Below are 18739 nucleotides of genomic sequence, written 5' to 3'. Positions count from 1 at the left end.
AAATCACTGTTTATTTTGTATATATCCTTGTATTTATAAGTGAACATTTTATATTTCCCCAAGCAGAATGTCAGCTCCTTGAGAACAAGGATTGTCTCACTCACTTTTGTATTTGTATCCTTGCTGCTTAGCATAGGACCTAGCACATTTGTAGGTGCTTCATAAAAGCTTGATGATTGTCATTCTTTGCTTATCTGGCCTAAAACTTAGCAGGTTTCCTAGTGGGTTGTTTTTTTTTTTAATTTAAAAAAAATCTTGTTTTTTGTCATCTGATATCCATTCCTTTTGTTTTGGGCTTAGAATTGCAAGTGCACCAAATGCTGCTTCTGTTTCTAACAAGTTTGCCAATGATGGCAGCTTCCTGCAGCAGTTTCTGAAGCTGCAAAAGGAAAGATCCTGCACAGGTAAGTTCATTTCAACCTAGGAGCCTAGAGGACTCTGGGAACTTTGGTTTTAAAATCTCTTGAACCATGCCTCAGGCATTCACTCAATTATTCAGCATTCAACAGACATTTGTTAAGTTCTACTATATGCTGATTCTGGGAAAGGTACAGAAATCAGAAATGTGTTAAGAATCTTAGAGTTTCACTAAATATATGAGACGTATACAGGTAAATATAATAAAAATTGGAAAGCAGTAAATATTTAAGAAGAGGCAGCATGGCATAGGGCAGAGATTCACAAACTTTGCCAACTCCAGGACCCTTTTACACTCTCAAAAATTGAAAATGCCCTAAAGAGCTTTTTAAAAAAAATGAGTAATCTCTATCACTAGTTATCATATTAGGAATGAAAACATCTTAGTCTTATTATGAAAATAGTTTTAACCTTGCAAACTTCCTGAAAGGGTCTTGGAGACCCTTAGAGGTCCCTCCACTGAACTTTGACAGCCACTTTTATAGAGGACAAAGAACTGATCTTGAAGTCAGGAACCGAAGGGTTCAAGTCCTGCCTCTGGCTTGTACTAGTTGTGTGACCATCAGCAAGTCACAACCCCTCAGTGCCTCAGGTAACTCAGACTATATATTACTGAGATTTGTGTTGGTGGCTGGAGCTTCTTCACCAGAAAGTCCTTAATCCAAGAAAATCACAGGTCTAGATCTTTCACAGAATAGTAAGTAAAAGGAAGAAAAAGTGCTATAAGATTAGAGAGACAGGAAAGATTATGCCTAATTTTGAATCAAGGTGCTAAAGAGATTAGGCAAGGCCTCATGGAGGGTGGTCTTTGAGAGATAGCAGAGGTCAGTGGGCAGGGACAGGGAAGAGTACTTTTCGGGTATTGAGGTAACTAGACAAAGTCTGTAAAAACCATGTCTTTTTAGGGTGGGGTGGGGCAGGGCCTGCTTCATTGTGACTGGATTATTTGTATGAGGGGGAATAGTGCAATTTAAGGATGTAATGATAAGTTTGGAACCAGATAACCACATTTGGTGGGCTTGGATTTCAGGTTAAAAAGTTGGAGCTCTATTTGGTAGCCAATAGAGAACCACTGAAAGCTTTTGAACAGTGAAGTGACTTCATCAAAGCCATGCATTAGTGACATTAATCTGGATTAGCCTCCATTTTGATGCAATCCAAGGTCAAAGCTGTTTATTTTTAACAAACATCTCTTTAAAGCCTGCTTTTGGAAAAAGAGCTTAAGTGTAGAGTCCTCACCACTATATTTTATTTGGAATTAAGAGGCTTGTTTTGGCATTCTAATATTTGGCATTAATACAAATTAATACAATATCCTAATAATAATAATGATAGCAGTAAATTACACAGTGTTATCTCATCTGATCTTCACAACACTCTTGTGAGGTGGGTATTCCAATTTTATATAGGAGAAAACTGAGTCTCAGAGGTGGAATAACTTGCCCACAGCCATGAGATAAATTGATGTTATGGGCACCACTTAAATATAAATCTCCTATTCCAAGTTCTCATTACATCACACTACTTTTTTCAGACGTCAGTGTTGTTTCAGTCTGATGTAGTAGCCAGGAGGCAGCAGTGTATATTTAATGAACAATGGATTTGAAGTCAGAAAATGGGATCAGATCTTGGTTTTGCCACTTATCTATATGACCTTGAGGAATTCCTTCCCCCTCTATGCTCATAAATTTACTTATTTGAAAAATTAAGGGATTGAATTAACATTCTAAAGGTCCCTTCCAAATCTAAAATCCTATGATTTATAATTTGTATGTTAGTTACCCCTTCTATCTTCTTCCTCTTTTCCCTTTCTGATTATATCTGTCTTTTTCACTGACACTTAGTACCTACAGCAGAAGTCAGGCTGTTAAGTGTTCACATTAATGTAATAACAGAAAGAGAGTAGAGAAAAGCAGACTTTTTTCTGTTTTTTTTAAATTAAATTTTATTTTTAAAAAGTTAATGAGCATTTATTTTCTCTCTCTTCCATATATCTGTTTCACCCTTTCTTCTCACCAAAAAGAAAAACAAAATCTTTATAACAAATAAGCATAGTCAAGCAGAACAAATTCCCATATTGGTCATGTCCAAAACTGTGTCTCATTCTGCATACTAGTCTCTGTTAGGAGGTGAGTCTGGAAAAATGGTTGATCATTAGGTTAATCAGAGTTCTTAAATCTTTCAGAATTTTTTCACTTCTATAGTTTTATTCTAGTATGAATTGTTCTCCTGGTTTTGCTCATTTTATTCTATATTAATTCATAAAAGTCTTCCCTGGTTTCTCTTAAGCTTGTATAACTTAAGTTTTCTATAACCTTTTTCTATAAACCTCTATAAGTAAATTGTTCCTTTCCTCATTTTTTACATTACACTAGCATTCCTTTACATTTACTTACTATAACTTGTTCAACCTTTGGCCAAGTTGTGGGCAGCCTCTTACTTTCCAGTTCTTTGCCATCACTGAATGTTTATGCCAGTAGTGGTATGGCTGGATCAAAGGATATATGCTCAATTTAGTAATTTTTGGGGCATAGTTCCAAATAAAGCAGAATATTTTTCATCTTATTTTCTACTCTGTATGTCAAATAGGTTGGTTTGATTCGAAAATAAATTCCTGTTGATTGTTAACATGGTAACTTAGGTTTGACTAAATCTTGCCACTGGGGGAAAAATGATTTTAAAGTGGAATAGGAAATATTTAGGACAGAAGAGTTTTAGAAAAACTTTCCATTTGAAAAGGTTGTTCTTGAAATGGAAATGCTAAGTTTTGGAATCTTCTCTGTAAATCTAGAACAGGCATGCACATCTCTAAGGATCCTTATGTGTGACAGTACTTGAAGGCATGGTAACAGGCTAGATACCTTCTCAAGGTCCCGTCCAGCTCTGTAATTTGGGGCAGTGGCTGCTGCCTCCAGTAAATGTTATGTCTTCTTTTGTTGTTGTCATTGCTCTTCTTTCCTTCCAAGATGCTTCTCCAAGTTCTGCCTGTGCTCCCTCTAATGTCTCTACCTCAAGCACTGGGAAAAGACCAATCTTGATTGGAAAGAGACCCAGCCTGGGAGTGAGCAACCCTTTCAGTCAAGTAAAGAACTACTCTCATGCCAAGCAGAGCCCTGTGGCTAACCGCCTGAGTGTCTTCCAGTCTCCAGATGATGATGACGAGGAGGATTATGAGCAGTGGTTGGAAATTAAAAGTAAGTGTAGTGCTTCCCCCTCAACCCCTCATGTTTTCTTATAAACTGGCCTATTCAATAGCAGAAGGAGTGGGAACACTGAACAAACCTAGATTTCCAGTAGGCACCATCTTTTGGGTGAATGACAAGTGTGTTTTGCCTAAGAGAAGGGATCCTAGTGTTTCTCATCTTTTTGTATAAGATAAAGGAAACTTTATATAATGGAAGACACCATGTTAAAGTGGAAGGAGCCCCGAACTAGGAGTCAGGAGACTTGAATTCTGTGTGCTAGCTTTGTCACTAACTGATCATGAGACCTTGGGCAAGTCCTTGGCCCTCTCTGAACCTGTTTCTACCTGTGTAAAATGTGTTTCCTTTTCTAAGGTCCTTTGCAGATCAAACTAAATGGATTCCTAATTCTTATTCGCTCCCATTCCCCCAGCCCCATGTTGAGTCCATTTGATTCACTCGTTTAGGTCTCTGAATGAGTCCTGGAAACTTCCTGGGGTCTTCCATCCAGATTTGACCAAGGATCCATGTGGGTAGAATGGTAGAGGAAGTGTGTGTTACTCTTACTGTTCTTGTCCTGGGGGAAAATAATAAGGTTGGTCCCTGGCACTTTCACTTCAGTACCTTGTACTGATTTTAAGTCTGCTTTGGGAAGAGGCGGGAAGAGAAGTCAGGACTGTCATTTGGCTGCAGGAGCTTGTTTGTACTCTAGGAAGGGAAAACTTCGAGAGAGGGATGTTCCTTAGAAAGGACATGCGGTAATGTCAGATATATCCTGCATTGGTGCATTGGTACCACTCTGGATTTAGAGATCGTCATTTAATCTTAATAGGAAGGTGAAAGCTAGTTATTAGGTTCTGATTTAATTACACTGCAAGTTCCATACACACTCCTTCCCCCCTACTCCAAGGAATAACAATTTACTCATTGAAGGTTGTATTGAGGGTATGTTAGTGTCTATTCTGGATACTCACTTTCTGGCAGTGACCTAGATGGATTTAGCTTTTTCCCTTCCAGTACATTTCATGAGATTGTTCAGAATTACATCCCAGCCCCCAGCAGTCAGTCACTGGTAATTTGTACATCATACTAGGATTACCGCCCCCATTTCATCCCTCTTCTTCCCTCCCTCCCCCATCCCATTCTTGTCTGTTGTTGTGGTTCTTAGAAATAATGTGCCTGTTGACTGTTGGGTGTATGAATTGAACCCCAGTACTGACAGCCTGCTTAAAGTTTTACCCCCAGAGGATGCGGAGACCCGGAAAGTGGTAGAGAAATTGGCCAGGTTTGTGGCAGAAGGAGGCCCTGAATTAGAAAAGGTTGCTATGGAGGACTACAAGGATAACCCTGCATTTTCGTGAGTACATCTGTGCTTAATTTATTTTTTAATCAGCTTATTAACTTCTAGTGTTAAGGTATGAAGCCTTGAGAGTGTGACTCATTGATGAAACTTTCATTGAAAGAGCTGCCAGCAGTCAGGTGTGATGCCTCTCAGCTTATATTACATTAAGATGCCTATTTATTCCCTTTAGAAATGTAACCATCAGAAGCTTTATAATTAAATTGTCAGAGTAACACATTGCATGACTTTTTCTGACCATCCTTCCAGATTTTTGCATGATAAGAATAGCAGAGAATTCCTGTACTACAGAAAGAAAGTGGCAGAGATGAAAAAGGAAAACCAGAATGCCCAGACACCGTCTTCTCAAAAAGGTAGAGGAGGGTGCTGCTGAATCCCACTGCAGAGGGTCAGAAATGCTTTCCCTTGTGTTGGGTCTGAACGGGCCATAGCAAGGGTGATAGCCTGCAGAGTTAGTATTGAAGCATCACCATGCAGACCAGTTGAGAAGAGCAGCAGCTTCATTCTTTCCCGAGTAGCAGAAGCTCAGCTGTGAATACAAAAGGTGTTTTAAGGTTAAGATGCCAATTTTCAATGTACACTGAAGCTTAGAAGTGCCATCTCTTTCTCAGAATATAAATGTGGGGGGAATTGAAATGAATTTTTAAGATTTCAATGCAGTAAATTTCAAATGAAAACTGAAAAATTTTAAGTGGTCATCATATTTTAAATGGACTAATATTTCAGTGAATGATAAACTACTGTAGGGCAATGGGAAAAAAATTGAGGGTTGAGCAGAAATAGTTTTTTAAGGAGATTCCCACAAAGAGCCAATTGCTCTTTAATTTCCACATTCCTTCCCCTTATTACTCCTACTCAGTATAGGGCTCCTGTAGCAACCTTCTCCCACAGGTAAGAATGAGAAGCACACCCAACAAAAATTGATAGAGAAGCTATCAGAAGGGCAAACCTGTATTTCTTTCTAATTCTATTGCCCTGGGCCTAGCCTAGACAAGCCCCACAAGTGGTGTGTTAAACTAAGCATCTGTCTGAACACAGAATGTCTCTCTCAAATTCCAGCTTGTCCTGAATGCAGGATGCAAACCTGGATTCCAAAAGAGAAAGTCCATGTTCCAGTCCAAAGATATATATGTGGTTTAAATTCTTGGTCAGGGGTCATTCAGAGCAGTCAGACTAGTAAACACCACAATTTGTTCCCAGTGAAGTAACCTGATTACCGTTTGCCTGTTTTTCTTTGTATCATTCCCCCAATAAACCCCTCCTCTTGCCCTTGGGGTTCTTAGAACATATTAGGCTTTTGACTGTTGGGTGTGGTGAGTTGAACCCAGTACTGACAGCCTGCTTAAAGTTTCACCCCCAGAGGATGAAGAGACCAAGACTTTTGCTGAGAAGCTGGCCAGGTTTATAGCTGACGGGGGTCCAGAAGTGGAAACAATTGCCTTGCAGAACAACAGGGAAAACCATGCATTCAGGTGAGATGAGAATGATTGCAGTTAACATTCATGGGAAGAAAGAGCCCTCAGGATTCAATTGACTGTAATGCTGCTGATGTATACTGTCTGCAAAAGTGTTGTTTTTGCTTGAGGATATAAATAGATAACTGGGTTTAATGAAGTTGCCCTTCCAGGCCCCCAGCTGCCACTGTATAGCATATGGCACTTCTGGTCTTGATATAACAATAATATAATAAAGCAATTCACATTTATATAGTACTGGTAGGGTTACACGACACTTTCCTTGCAACAGTCTTGTTTGTAGGTAGTGTGGGAGCATTCTTATCCCCATTTTGGAGATGAGGAAACTGAGACCCAGAGACATTTCTTAGTTGCTTGTGATTATATAGATAGTGTTAGAGCCAGGATTCAAACCCAGGTTTCAACTCCAAATTGAGTATTCTTTCCATAAAATTATGCTGACCTTCTGTGCTGTGTCTCTCCTGTATTTCCTAAGTAGTTCAAGATAGAAATTCGCTGTCTTTTACAGTGTTATTCCTGGGTCTGTCCTCCGTCCAGGCTAATGTATAAAAATTTACCCTTGTATAACATTGCTTTGATGCATATCCAGTGTTATTTATATGGGTGTAGCTCATGTAATCTTGTCCTGACCCACATCAAGAGGGCAGTCTGGTGCAGAGGATAGAGTGCTGGACTTGAAGTCAGGAAGACGTGAATTAATTATTATTTTCTTTTTTTTTAGGCAATTGGGGATAAGTGACTTGCCCAGGGTCACACAGCTAGTAAGTGTCAAGTGTTTGGTCTGAGGCCGGATATGAACTCAGGTCCTCCTGACTTCAGGGCTGGTGCTCTATCCACTGCGCCACCTAGCTGCCTCAGGAAGACATGAATTAAAATCTCATCTCAGACACTTACTAGCTGTGTGACCCTGGCTAAGTCATTTAATCTCTTTCAGCCTCAGGTTCCAGATCTGCAAAATGGGAATAATAAATTCTCCTAGCTCTGACCTCACAGGGTTGTGAAGATCAAATGAAATTATTTGTGTACAGCACTTTGCAGATGTTAAAGTGTTATATCAACACCAGGTGGTATTATTATTATACTATCACCAAACCCTGCCTTTCCATCATTTGCTAATGGTCAGTATTCCTGTGGAATTATTTGATGCCTGTATCTAGAAACCTCCATTCCCACTCTCCTCCTTGCTCATGGGCAGACTTGTTTATTATTGGGACAGAAAGTCCTGTGCAGCCTAACCTTTCTAGGTTTTTAGCTTCAAATGACCATAGGCTATAAAGACCTACATTTATGGTAAGTCTTTTATGGTGCACTTGCCACTTGTGCACTTGTGACCCAGGTAAGACCCTTCCCTTGTGGTGCTGCCTCTTGGATAAATTCTTTATCTGCTTTTTTGAGAAATTCTCATTAGTATAAAGTATTTGACTGTCTTCTGTTGAGAAGCAGCTCCTACAACTTTTAAAGTTGTTTTCAAGAGGACTTTTTAAACCTGCTCTCCCAATGGATTTAAAGTTAAATTCATCAGTTAATAATGAACCATTTTGTTATTTTTGAATGTTACCATTTTGACTCATATCCAGACTTGGATTGTTTGTTTTGAGTGGCATTTTAAAGACAAATGTCTGTATTTCAAGCTTTGTGGTCCATTAATTTCTTTAAAGCTTTCGGGGGATCTAATTCATGTCTACATAGCACCTAAGGTTTGCAAATCACTTTCCCTCCACACCTTTAAGAGCTGGTTTCCTGACCTAGTTTGGCCAAAGAAAAGTCACACCTGATTGCCAGTCTTTTGGTTCTGAACTTTTCTAAGCTTAGCTAGGTTGGTTCTCAGAAAACAGATATATAGGCCTTTACTGGGTCTGTATTATAAGCATCTCCAACGTGGTAGGACCTACTTAGTCCTTGTGTAGTGTTGGCATAGCCTTCAAGAACTCAGGTTCACCTCCAGCCATACCCCGATGAGGAGTCAGAGTAGTACTTTGGATGTTTTTTTATATAAAATTCTGAATTTCCTAGTACAAAGATAGTGTTCCTTTCAAAGCTATCAGCTGAAGCAACCTAGCCAGGATCTAGGTGGAGACTTTTTCTAGATATTGGATTGAGGGAGGCAAAAATGTTCTTTTTGTTGGGTTTTGTTTGATGATAAAAGTTGTGACAGTGTCTGATTTTCACCACTACCATCCCACCTTTACCCCACCATTATTAAATATGTGGGCTGTAAAATGATTTTCACCCTTTTACTCAGAGCAGTTAGTAAGAACTTTTGCTTTTAAATGAATCCTTGAAAATATTCTTTGGTCCGCATGAACTCTGAAGCCTGCTCTTGGTGGAAATATGTACTTTCCCTCTGATATGGTTGTTATATTCTTGGGTAGCTGTTCTGAGCAGATGTAATCTTTATCTACCAGAACTACAGCCAGCTAATGATCCAGAATCTGAGTGTCTGGTGCGAATTGAAATTGGCAGTATATTGGTGAAGTAATAGTTGAGAGAAGCTCTGTGTGTTTGAATTGACCTAAAATAATCCCAGAGCATCCAGTGTTGCCCTACATAGACACTTGCAATAGTTACTTTTTTGGGAAGTAACTGATACCCTAGAGCAGTAGTAGACTTGATTCCAGATTGTTTGGTCTTCTTAGTTAGAAACATATATCCAACTTTATAGGTTTTTATATGAGCCGAATAGCAAAGGATATAAATACTACCGACAGAAACTGGAAGAGTTCCGGAAAGCCAAGGCCAGTTCTGTAGGTACAACCCCCACACCTGATCCTGGTCTGAAACGGAAGACACCTCCAGAGGCCCCTTCTTCCTCTTCATCTACATCCCCTTCCTCCTCCTCCACCACCATTTCCACCACTCCAGCTCCTGGCAAGGCAGTGGCTGCAGCTGCAGCTGCAGCTGCAGCTACAGCTACAGCTACGACCAAGAAGAAAAGGAAGAGCAGATGGGGCCCAGAAGAGGAGAAGGTTGAACTGCCTCCACCTGAGATGGTCCAGCAGGATGTGGATGCCTCCCCTTCCCCTCTGTCAGGTAGTAACCATTGCTTATTTAAAAAACCTAACTCACTTCTACCAGCCCTACCTCAATCACATTCAAATTAGGTTAATTGGACTTTTTTTCTTACTACATATTATCTTCAGCATATTATGAGTCAAGCAAATCTATAAATAGGAGCACACAACAAGTTTGTCTCCTATAATCTTTCTGTTCAGTGGCTCTGGATGCAGCCTTGCATCTAGCTTTCCTTGTATGCTGATGGAGATAAAACTTTTATCTTATGATTTTGGGTATTGAATGTATCATTTCTTAGGTTATATGGAAAATCCTGTTGTATTCTGGTTCATTAGGGTATTTCCCCAGCAACCACTGAAGGATGTTTTCCTCTAGGAGCTGAGGTGGTCAAAAGAAGCACCTGTCAACATCTGAGCTCAGCTACTCCAGGTCTTCATCACAGCTCTGACCAGCAGTTTGATCCTTCCTTTGTTAAGGAAAGAAGGGACTTGGTGTGCATTTAGCAAGATGCATTAGGAAAACCAGCATACGGACATTGTTGCAGTTTTTAGTTGTAGTGCTTAGCTGTTACACTTAGTTTGCTTCCCCAAAATGAAAACTCTGTGTCAGAGACTGAGCCAGTTATTTTACTTCTTGGAGAATTCAATCAGTGCCTAGAATATGGTACATTGAATTCTTTACTCAGATTTTGAATTGATGATGGGGAGAGGAAAAACCTTCAGTGGAAAATTGTATCTAGTGCTAGGTTCCACGTTGTAGGGGGAAATCTGACAAACTAGAACATGTTGAGAGTAGGGGGAGCCAAGGTGAGGAGAACATTGAAAAAATATAATTTGAGAACTAGGGATGTATACTCTGGAGAAGGAAAGACTTGGGGACAATTCTCAAATATCTGGTTCCCACTATCAAACTGGCAGGATTGTTGTGAAGAAAAGAACTTTGTGAATCTTAAAGCGCTATACAAATGTGATTTATTGTTCCTTATTTGAAATGTTTTATCTTCAGGATTTTAGTCTTGAAAGCATTCTATCCTCTGTGAACTGACTTGCCCTCTTGGATCTTAGGCCATAAAATCCTACCTATCCTTTCTCAGACGTCTTTGAAATCTGTTTTCCCAGTTTGTGTTATAAAGATAAATTAAGAATTTAGCTGCTTAGTGACTTCATTAGCATGAAATTTACTTTGTTTCTGGGATGAAGGAAGTAAAGAGGGCACATAAGAAAAAGAGTGAAATTTTTTTGTCAAAAGAAGCCGTAGCTGAACTGTCACAGTTTTTATCCTAGGTCTCAGCAACTTCTCTGATTAGCTTCTCATTGCTGAGGTGTGACTTATGGGGCCATTTGGATGAAAGTAAAAAACTTGAGTGATAAAAAAACAAGTTGGAGTTCACCGTGTGTGTGTGTGTGTGGGTGTGGGTGTGGGTGTGGGTGTGGGTGTGGGGGTGTGTGTGTGTGTGTGGCAGTTGGGGTTAAGTGACCTGCCCAGGGTTACACAGCTAGTAAGTGTTAGGTGTCTGAGGCTGGATTTGAACTCAAGTCCTCCTGACACCAGGGCCAGTGCTCTATTCACTGCGCCATCTAGCTGCCCTGGAGTTCACCTTTTGAAGTCATATCAGAGAAGGGCCCCAATCAGACTGTCAGTATATTGTATGAAATCTGGAACTCTTTGAATGGGAAATCCTTTCCTTCTAGTTCATATGAATCATAGTGCTAGTTATGGTATTAACAATTCACATTTATTTAGAATCATGGTTCATTGGATTTGGGAGTCAAATGACCCAGTCATGTATTCTGACTGCCATTTATTACTGTGTGACCTTGGGCAAGTCACATCTTCTCTATACTTCAATTACCTCACCTATAAAATGAAAGAGTTGGACTAGATTTCCTTTTAGGTACCTTCCAGCTTTACAATTACAATCCTGTGAGCTTATTTAGTATTTAAGATTCGAAATTTTTAACATCGTTAAAATTTTTTTAACTAGCATTTATGTGGCATACTAGTGTTTGCAAAGTGCTTTACAGATAACTCATTTTATCCTCACAGTGACTCTAGGAGGTAGATGCTATTATCTCCACTTTATAGGTGAGGAAACTGAAGCAGATGGGTTAAGTGATTTGCCTAAGATCACAAACCCTAGTAAGTGTCTGAGCCTGGGCTTAAACTTAGATCTTCATGACTTCGAATCTACAGTTCTAACCATTGTACCACCTTGTCATTTTCTCATTTGTTCCTCACAACCTTCTGAGCTAAGTGTCACAATTTTCCCAATTTTATATCCAGATAAGACAAATAAGGCTCAGAGATTAAGTGGCTTAATTAGGATTACATAGCCATTAAGTATCATCTCATATATTGTGTTATATTAAGTATCATCTCATATATTGTGTTCAAGTTAGGCGATCTCATATTAATAGATACATGGAAAAATTGGAGCACTTACAGGCAATGAATTGGGCTGTATTATTCTTTAACAACTGCCAGCCCATAGCAAATTTTTACCAGACCACAATACTGTTGTGATTTTTTTTATTAAAATTTTTTTTCAATTAACAAGCATATATTTTCTCTCTCTCTCATCTCCCCCTCTTCCCCCTCCCCAAAACCCCAAACCTCTCGTAACGAATGTAAAGAGTCTAAAGACCAAGCAGGGCTCAAAAGAAGAGCTGCCACTACCCTGCCCCAAAGAGGTAGAAGATTCACAAGTGTTGAACTTTGCCATAGTTTCAGAATTGTTCAGTGTACTAATCAGTTATGCTGATTTTTTTCCTTCTTTTTTGTCTTTAAAATTTTTTATTTGTTTTATAAAATGGCTGTTTAGGAGGAAGAGGGGAAGGGGATACTGGGGAAAACTATGATTATGTTAAAAAAAAAAGACACCAGTAAAAACTTGTTTTGAAAATACACATAGTTAAGCAAAACAAAATCTCACATTGGCTATAAGAGAATGAGACAAAAATTTCTTCTAAATTTTTGTCTCATTCTGATCATCATCCCTCGGGAGATGGGTGACATTCTTAACTATCATCCCTCTGAAATAGTCTTTCAGAGTTGTTCATTTTTATACTGTTATAGTATAAATTGTTCTCCTGGTTCTGCTCATTTTCACGCTGCATCAATTCATACATTTGTCCAGGTTTCTCTAAAACTATACTTTTTGTCATTTTTTACAGCACAGTAGTATTCCATTACACTTATATACCATAATCTAGTCTTTGTCTAATAGATAAACAGCCCCTTAGTTCTGGTATTTAGCACAGTGCCAGGTGTATAATAGACACTTAATAAATGTTTATTGATTAATTGATTCTTTGCCTCCAGAAAAAGAGCTGCTATATACATATGGATTCTTTTCCTTATTCTTTGATCTCTTTAGGAGTATAGTGACCTTTTTGGGTCAGAGGGCATGCACAGTTTAATAACTTTAGAGGTCATAATTCTAAATTGCTTTTCTGAATGTCTATCAATTCTTAGCTTAACCAGCAGTATATTAATGTGCCTGTTTTCCCAATATTTGTCATTTTTCGTCAGCTTTGGCAATCAGATGGGCATGAGGTTGAACCTCAGAGTTACTTAAATTTGCAATTCTCTAGTTATTAGTAGTTTGGAACATTTTTTTCACATGATCATAGTTATTTTAGATTTCTTCTTTTGAGAACTGATTTTTCATATCCTTTGACAGTTTGTCAGTTGGGGAATAGACAACAATACATTACTCCTGAAGGTCCTTCTTAAAACCTAAGAATGTTAGAAAACAATTCCAATTCCTCCTCCCTCTATTGCTTATACCCTGCTCCTGTCTTTTCCTTGTTTCCTGCCTAGTAAGGCAGTCCACAGTACAGAATTTTAATATTTCACCAGTCTTCAGCATAATTTGGGTTTGAAAACGCTGGACTAGATAACACTGCTAAGATCTGTTCCAACTCTAGGGTCAAAGATTCTATGATTATGCTGTGAGCAATGATACATTTACTCTATGCCATCACAAAAATTTTTAATGGGTTTTAAGAGTGAAGTCATGGTTTTGGGTCTAAAAGTTTTAGATAATTTAAACGTCTATTAAGTATGTAACACATGCAGAGTATTATGCTAGGTAGAGACTTGAAGGAGATAGAAAAATATTTAAGACATGGCTTCTGGTTTTGTGGACATTTAGCCTAGCAGGGAAGATACAACACACAACTATGCAATGAATGTGATATGTAATAATATAATATACAATATAGCAATGATCATAGAGTAGCTATATTGTTATATAGGTGTTGATACCTATCTCATTTGATCCTTACAACAACCCTGTGAATGGGTGCTATTATTATCCCCATTTTAGAATTAAGAAAACTGAAGCAGAGTTTAAGTAACTTGTCCAAGGCCACACAGCTATTAAACATCTGAGGCTGGATTTGAACTCAGGTTTTTCCTGACACCCTGAACTCTGTCCACTGTACCACCTAACTGCTTCAAAAAGGAATCAATCACAGTGTTGGGGAAAAAAACATCAGGGACTGAGAGAAATGCCTTCAAGAACCTGGAACAAGAGAGGTCTCCAGGATGCCTATAATAGCCCTTAGTATTCCCAGCTGGTATCCCATTGCAATCGGTGGCTGGAGAGTGCTGCTTAAAATACACAGTATTACAAATTGGTTTCCAATGACACTGAAATAGTAGCTATTAAAAAAAAGAAACAAACCCAGAATCCCAGGTTAAGAACCGCTGCTCTATACTATCTCAGTCAGTGAGATCATCAGGTCCAAAGGGTTCAGTTATCATCTCTATGCAGATGATTCCCAGATTTCTATATAGGACTGAAACTGAATGCTACATCATCATAATGACCAAGCTTGGCTCCAAAAGAGAAATAAGAAGGCATCCCCTTCCCTAAGAAATGACCCAGAAATGTGGCCTGATAACCTCTGGAGATTGGAGTAAGAGCTTTTTTCTAAATAGTGGGGAAGACTTGGAGATGTTTCTAGACAACTTTGAAGGAGCCAATAGATAAGGGAAAAATTTAACATAAGAGAGTGGAATGTAATAATAATAGGGCTGTCTGCTGGTGAAGACAAGAGAGGATTAGATCAATAGTCAGTAAGTATTAAGCTCCTGCTATGTGCCAGATTATTCTCAGTGCTAAGGATACAAAGAAAGGCAAGGGACAGTCTCTGCCCTCATGGAGCTCACAACCTAATGGGAGAGACAGTATGCAAACAATTGGACAAAAAAAGCTATGTTCAGGATAAATAGTAAATAATCAACAGAGAAAAGGCACTAGAATTAAGAGGGGATTAGGAAAGGCTTCCTATAGAAGGTGGGATTTTAGTTGGAACTTTAGAAGATAGAAGCCAAGAGGTAGAACTGAGGAGGGGAGAGCATTCTAGGCATGGAACAAGCCAGAGAAAATGCCTGGAGTCAAGAAATGAGTGTGTCTTTCAAGGAACAGCAAAGAGGCCAGTGTCACTAGATCAAAGACTGTGTCAGAGAGTAAAGGTAGAAAAGTAGATGGTGGGAATAGGTAATGAAGGGTTTTGAATACCAGGCAGAGGATTTTATATTTGATCCTGAAGTTTATTAAGTAGTGGGGGGTGACGAGGTCAGACCTGTACTTAAGAAAATCACTTTGTTGGCTCAGTAGAGGATGGCTTGGAGTGAGGAGACACTTGTGGCAGGCAGACCAACAAGCAGGCTAAAGTGTCAGGAGATGAAGGCCCTGCACCATGGTGGTGACAGTATCAGAGGGGATAAAGGGTCATATTCCAGAAATGTTGCAAAGGTGAAATCAACAGATCTTGGCAAGAGATTAGATATGTAGGTGAGAGATAGTGAGGAGCGAAGGATGTCACCTAGGTTGTAAGCATGGGGGACTGGAAAGATGGTGGTACCTTGGACAGTAACAGGGAAATTTGGAATGGGGAAGGGTTTGGGGGAAAAGGTAATGAGTTCAGTTTTAGACATATTGAGGTTAAGTTGTCTACTAGACATTCACTATGAGATGTCTAATAGAGACTGGAGGCCAGCAGAAAAGTTATGTTTGAGGATTGTTAGTATAGATATAATTGAATCCATGCATGTTTATGAGCTCACTGAATGAAATAGTATAGAGGACGAAGAGAAGAGGGCCCAGGACAGAGTTTTGTGAGATACCCACTCTTAGTGAGCATGACCTGGATGAAGATCCAATAAAGGAGACTGAGAAGAAGCTGTCGGATAGGAGAATCAGGAGGGAGTGGCACCCCAAAAGCCTAGAGAGAAGAGAGTATCAAGGAGAAGAAAGTGATTGTGAAGGAGAAAGTACAAGAAGAGGAGTTGGCTTTGGCAAAGAGAAGAGCCACCTCTTCATGAGAGAGTAGGGGAAGACATCTGAGTGAAATGAGGAAGAGGGAAGAAGTGAGAGCTGTCAGCCAGTGGCCTCATTTTTTTTGGTAAAGCATGAGACAAGGTCCTCAGCAGAGATGATAGGGGTTGGGAGTGGGAGGGTGCCATGGGAGGCTTAAGAGACAAGGAGGTTTGGAAGAGCAGCTCTGATAGATTGATCAATTATGGAGGAGGAGAATGATTGCCTTGGTTGCAGTGAGGACCCAGTTGAGATTTGATTGCCAGTTTGTAGTGGACCCAATCAATATAGTTTCATGATTTTTTCTAGTTCAACCTGTACTTGAATCAGAATCCCTTTTATGATGTCGCTGAGACAAGTGGTTATCCAGCTTTTTCTTGAGTCTCCCCATAATAAGAGAGAGCTCAACACATACTAAGGCAGACAAATACCACTTTAGGACAGGTTTGGTTTTTAGGAATTTTCATTTTTGTGAGCATACAGGCAGTTGATATAATGGCTAGAGAGCTAGACTCAGAATCAGGAAAAACTGTTTTCACATTCTGCCTCTCACGCATACTTGTGTGATCAAAGTTAAGGCACTTAACTTTGCAGAGACTCAGGCAACTAAAAGTATAAATTACAGAATAGTTGCTGATCTTCATTGTTTGAGGGAGATTCCTTATCAGGAATTCCTTTTCCCAATGAAATCACTGGTCTAGATCCTCCCTCTCTCCTCAAAAAACTAGGAAATTTTCCCATCAAGCCTAAATTTGTCTTTTTTTTTTTTACTTTGCTTTTTCTGTTCACTGAGGCAGAACAGAAAAAAAAATCTCTTCTGTATTGACAGTCTTTCATATGTTTGAAGGTCATTATTAAGCTCTTTCTTCGCCTCTCTCAAATATCTTCAGGTTAAATTTTCCCAATTCCATCATCTCATTCTCAGATGGCATGTTCTTTATTCCTTTTAGCCTTCCTGATTGTTTTTTTTTTTAACTTGCTGCAACCTGTCTGCTTTTCCAAAAATATGGTACTAGAACTGAATGTGCTACTTGAGATATGGCCTATCCAGAGCAATTATATTGAAACAGCCATTGAATTGAAAAGCTATGTGACTGGTTAGAGTGGCCCAAACAGGAAGGTGCTGGCATTGTTTAAGGAATGGAGAATAGTTTTCAGTCAGCCTAAAAAGGGTAGGAAGTACAAAGTCATAGAATACCTTGAATGTCAGGCTGAGTTTTTCTTGTTAGCCAGTTTATAATCCTGAGCAAATGATGATATGATCATTCTGTTCATGACAAAAATGAATATAGCACCATTAACAGGATGCATTGGCATGGGAAAGAGAAGGAAGGTAGGGAGAAGGGTGTAGCAAGTTTCTGCAGTAGTTCAAAAAGCTGTTAAGGAGGACCTGTACTAGGAGAATACCGTTAGAAATAGAAAGAGGATGAATTCAATTGAGGCAAAATTGACAAAATATGATTGATTTTTAAGGAAAAGTTCGGATAAAGTTGATATCCAAGAAAGGAGCCTGCCAAAAAAACCCATTAAAAAAAACCCCCAGACAAACCCAAGATTTCAGATAACTATATTTAGATCCCAAAATATGATTAATAAATGAAGTGACCTGGAGATCCTAATGCAGGATCATAACTTGACCTCTTAGGTATCCTGAAATGTAGTGGAGTATGACTTTTGAACAGACCTGAAGAGTCTCTTGTTAGGGTCTCTGCTAGTAGAGATTGTTTAATTTTTGTTCTTAAATCCCTAGTGCCTAGCAGTGCCTGGCTCATAGTAGGCACTTAATAAATACTTGTTGATAGGTTGATTAGAAATTAATGAGATGAAAGCCAAGCAGATTTTGATTTGCCCCCTAGATTTTTGGGAAAGTTGATTTCAAAGAGTTCAGGAAAAGGTTAGGTTTGAGTTTAATATGGAACGTCACTCCAGGAAAAATGGTAAGTTATCAAGAATGAAATTCTAAAGACAAAAGCACAATCCTAATGAAGAAAAAAGAGGTGTTGTGTAGGAGGACTGATATTGACACAAAGGGAGCTCATTAACTTAGATTTTGTTTTTGGTTTTAATTTTTCACATATATTTTGTTTTCAAATCAATTTCATTTCTGAATATATCCCTCCCCACCTCCCCTGCCCAATGAATGACCCTTTATAACAGAAGTTGTTAGACTTTTTCTGTAAAGGGCCAGATGGTAAGTATTTTAGGTTTTGTAGACCAAGAGGCAAAGTCAAGGATATTATGTAGGTGCTTATATATATAGCAAGAAGAAAATAAATTTCTACATTTTTATTAATGAAGTTAAAATAATAATTGAGTATAATTTTTGTTAATAGTGGTCTCTAATGAGATTTTAGATATTTCAGCTTTGAAAATGCCCTCTCACACAGGTATTGCCAATACTGATACCAGTCTACAGCATATGATTTTGAGCATATTCATCACCTTGAAGACATGAAATTTTCAGATCCTTCTCTTCATATTTGTCTTTTAGCAAGTCTCCTTACATTGTAGATTAATCACTTCCAATTGAAGGTTAGATAGAAGCTCCTCAATTGCACAGTCAAGTGGACTTAGAAATATGGAAATTTCTTTTGCACTTGCATTGAGGTCTGAAAAAAATGCTGCCAGAACTGGCCCTTGAGCTTGGAAAATGTCTGCTTCAGTTTGTGAGAATAGAGATCTCCCTTCCTGTTTTGACTTTTGACTACACAGGAAGTAGATAAACCAGTTTGACATGACTTGTGATTCTGACAATATGGTCATCAAATTGATTTTATTGTAATACAAGTTTTACATATAAGCGTTGTTTTGTCCTGTAATTTTAGGTTGGATTTATTAAGAATTATTAAGTCTGCAGCAAAAGCTAATTTCCAAAGCCCTTCAGTGTTTCATGTTAGTGTTTGAGAGTGTTATTTCCTATTTAGAGAAATTTCAGTTTCAGCCCTGAGCTCAAAAAATCATAATA

General features: G+C 38.8%; 1 protein-coding gene across 1 annotated transcript in view; it reads left to right on the top strand.

Annotated features, from left to right (window-relative positions):
- Window positions 1–18739, top strand: part of SUGP1 (SURP and G-patch domain containing 1) — a 47569-nt gene that overhangs the window by 13448 nt on the left and 15382 nt on the right. Inside the window, exons 3-8 of the mRNA XM_027850816.1 lie at window positions 301–404; window positions 3384–3611; window positions 4833–4956; window positions 5209–5312; window positions 6308–6431; window positions 9097–9464. Of these exons, the coding sequence (XP_027706617.1) occupies window positions 301–404; window positions 3384–3611; window positions 4833–4956; window positions 5209–5312; window positions 6308–6431; window positions 9097–9464 (1052 nt within the window). The remainder of the gene's footprint in view (window positions 1–300; window positions 405–3383; window positions 3612–4832; window positions 4957–5208; window positions 5313–6307; window positions 6432–9096; window positions 9465–18739) is intronic.

Source organism: Vombatus ursinus, unplaced genomic scaffold (assembly GCF_900497805.2).
Source record: "Vombatus ursinus unplaced genomic scaffold, bare-nosed wombat genome assembly UNPS02009173.1, whole genome shotgun sequence".
Lineage (NCBI taxonomy): Eukaryota > Metazoa > Chordata > Mammalia > Diprotodontia > Vombatidae > Vombatus > Vombatus ursinus.
Note: the sequence above shows the minus strand (reverse complement) of the source record. Positions and strands in the feature narration are given on the sequence as shown.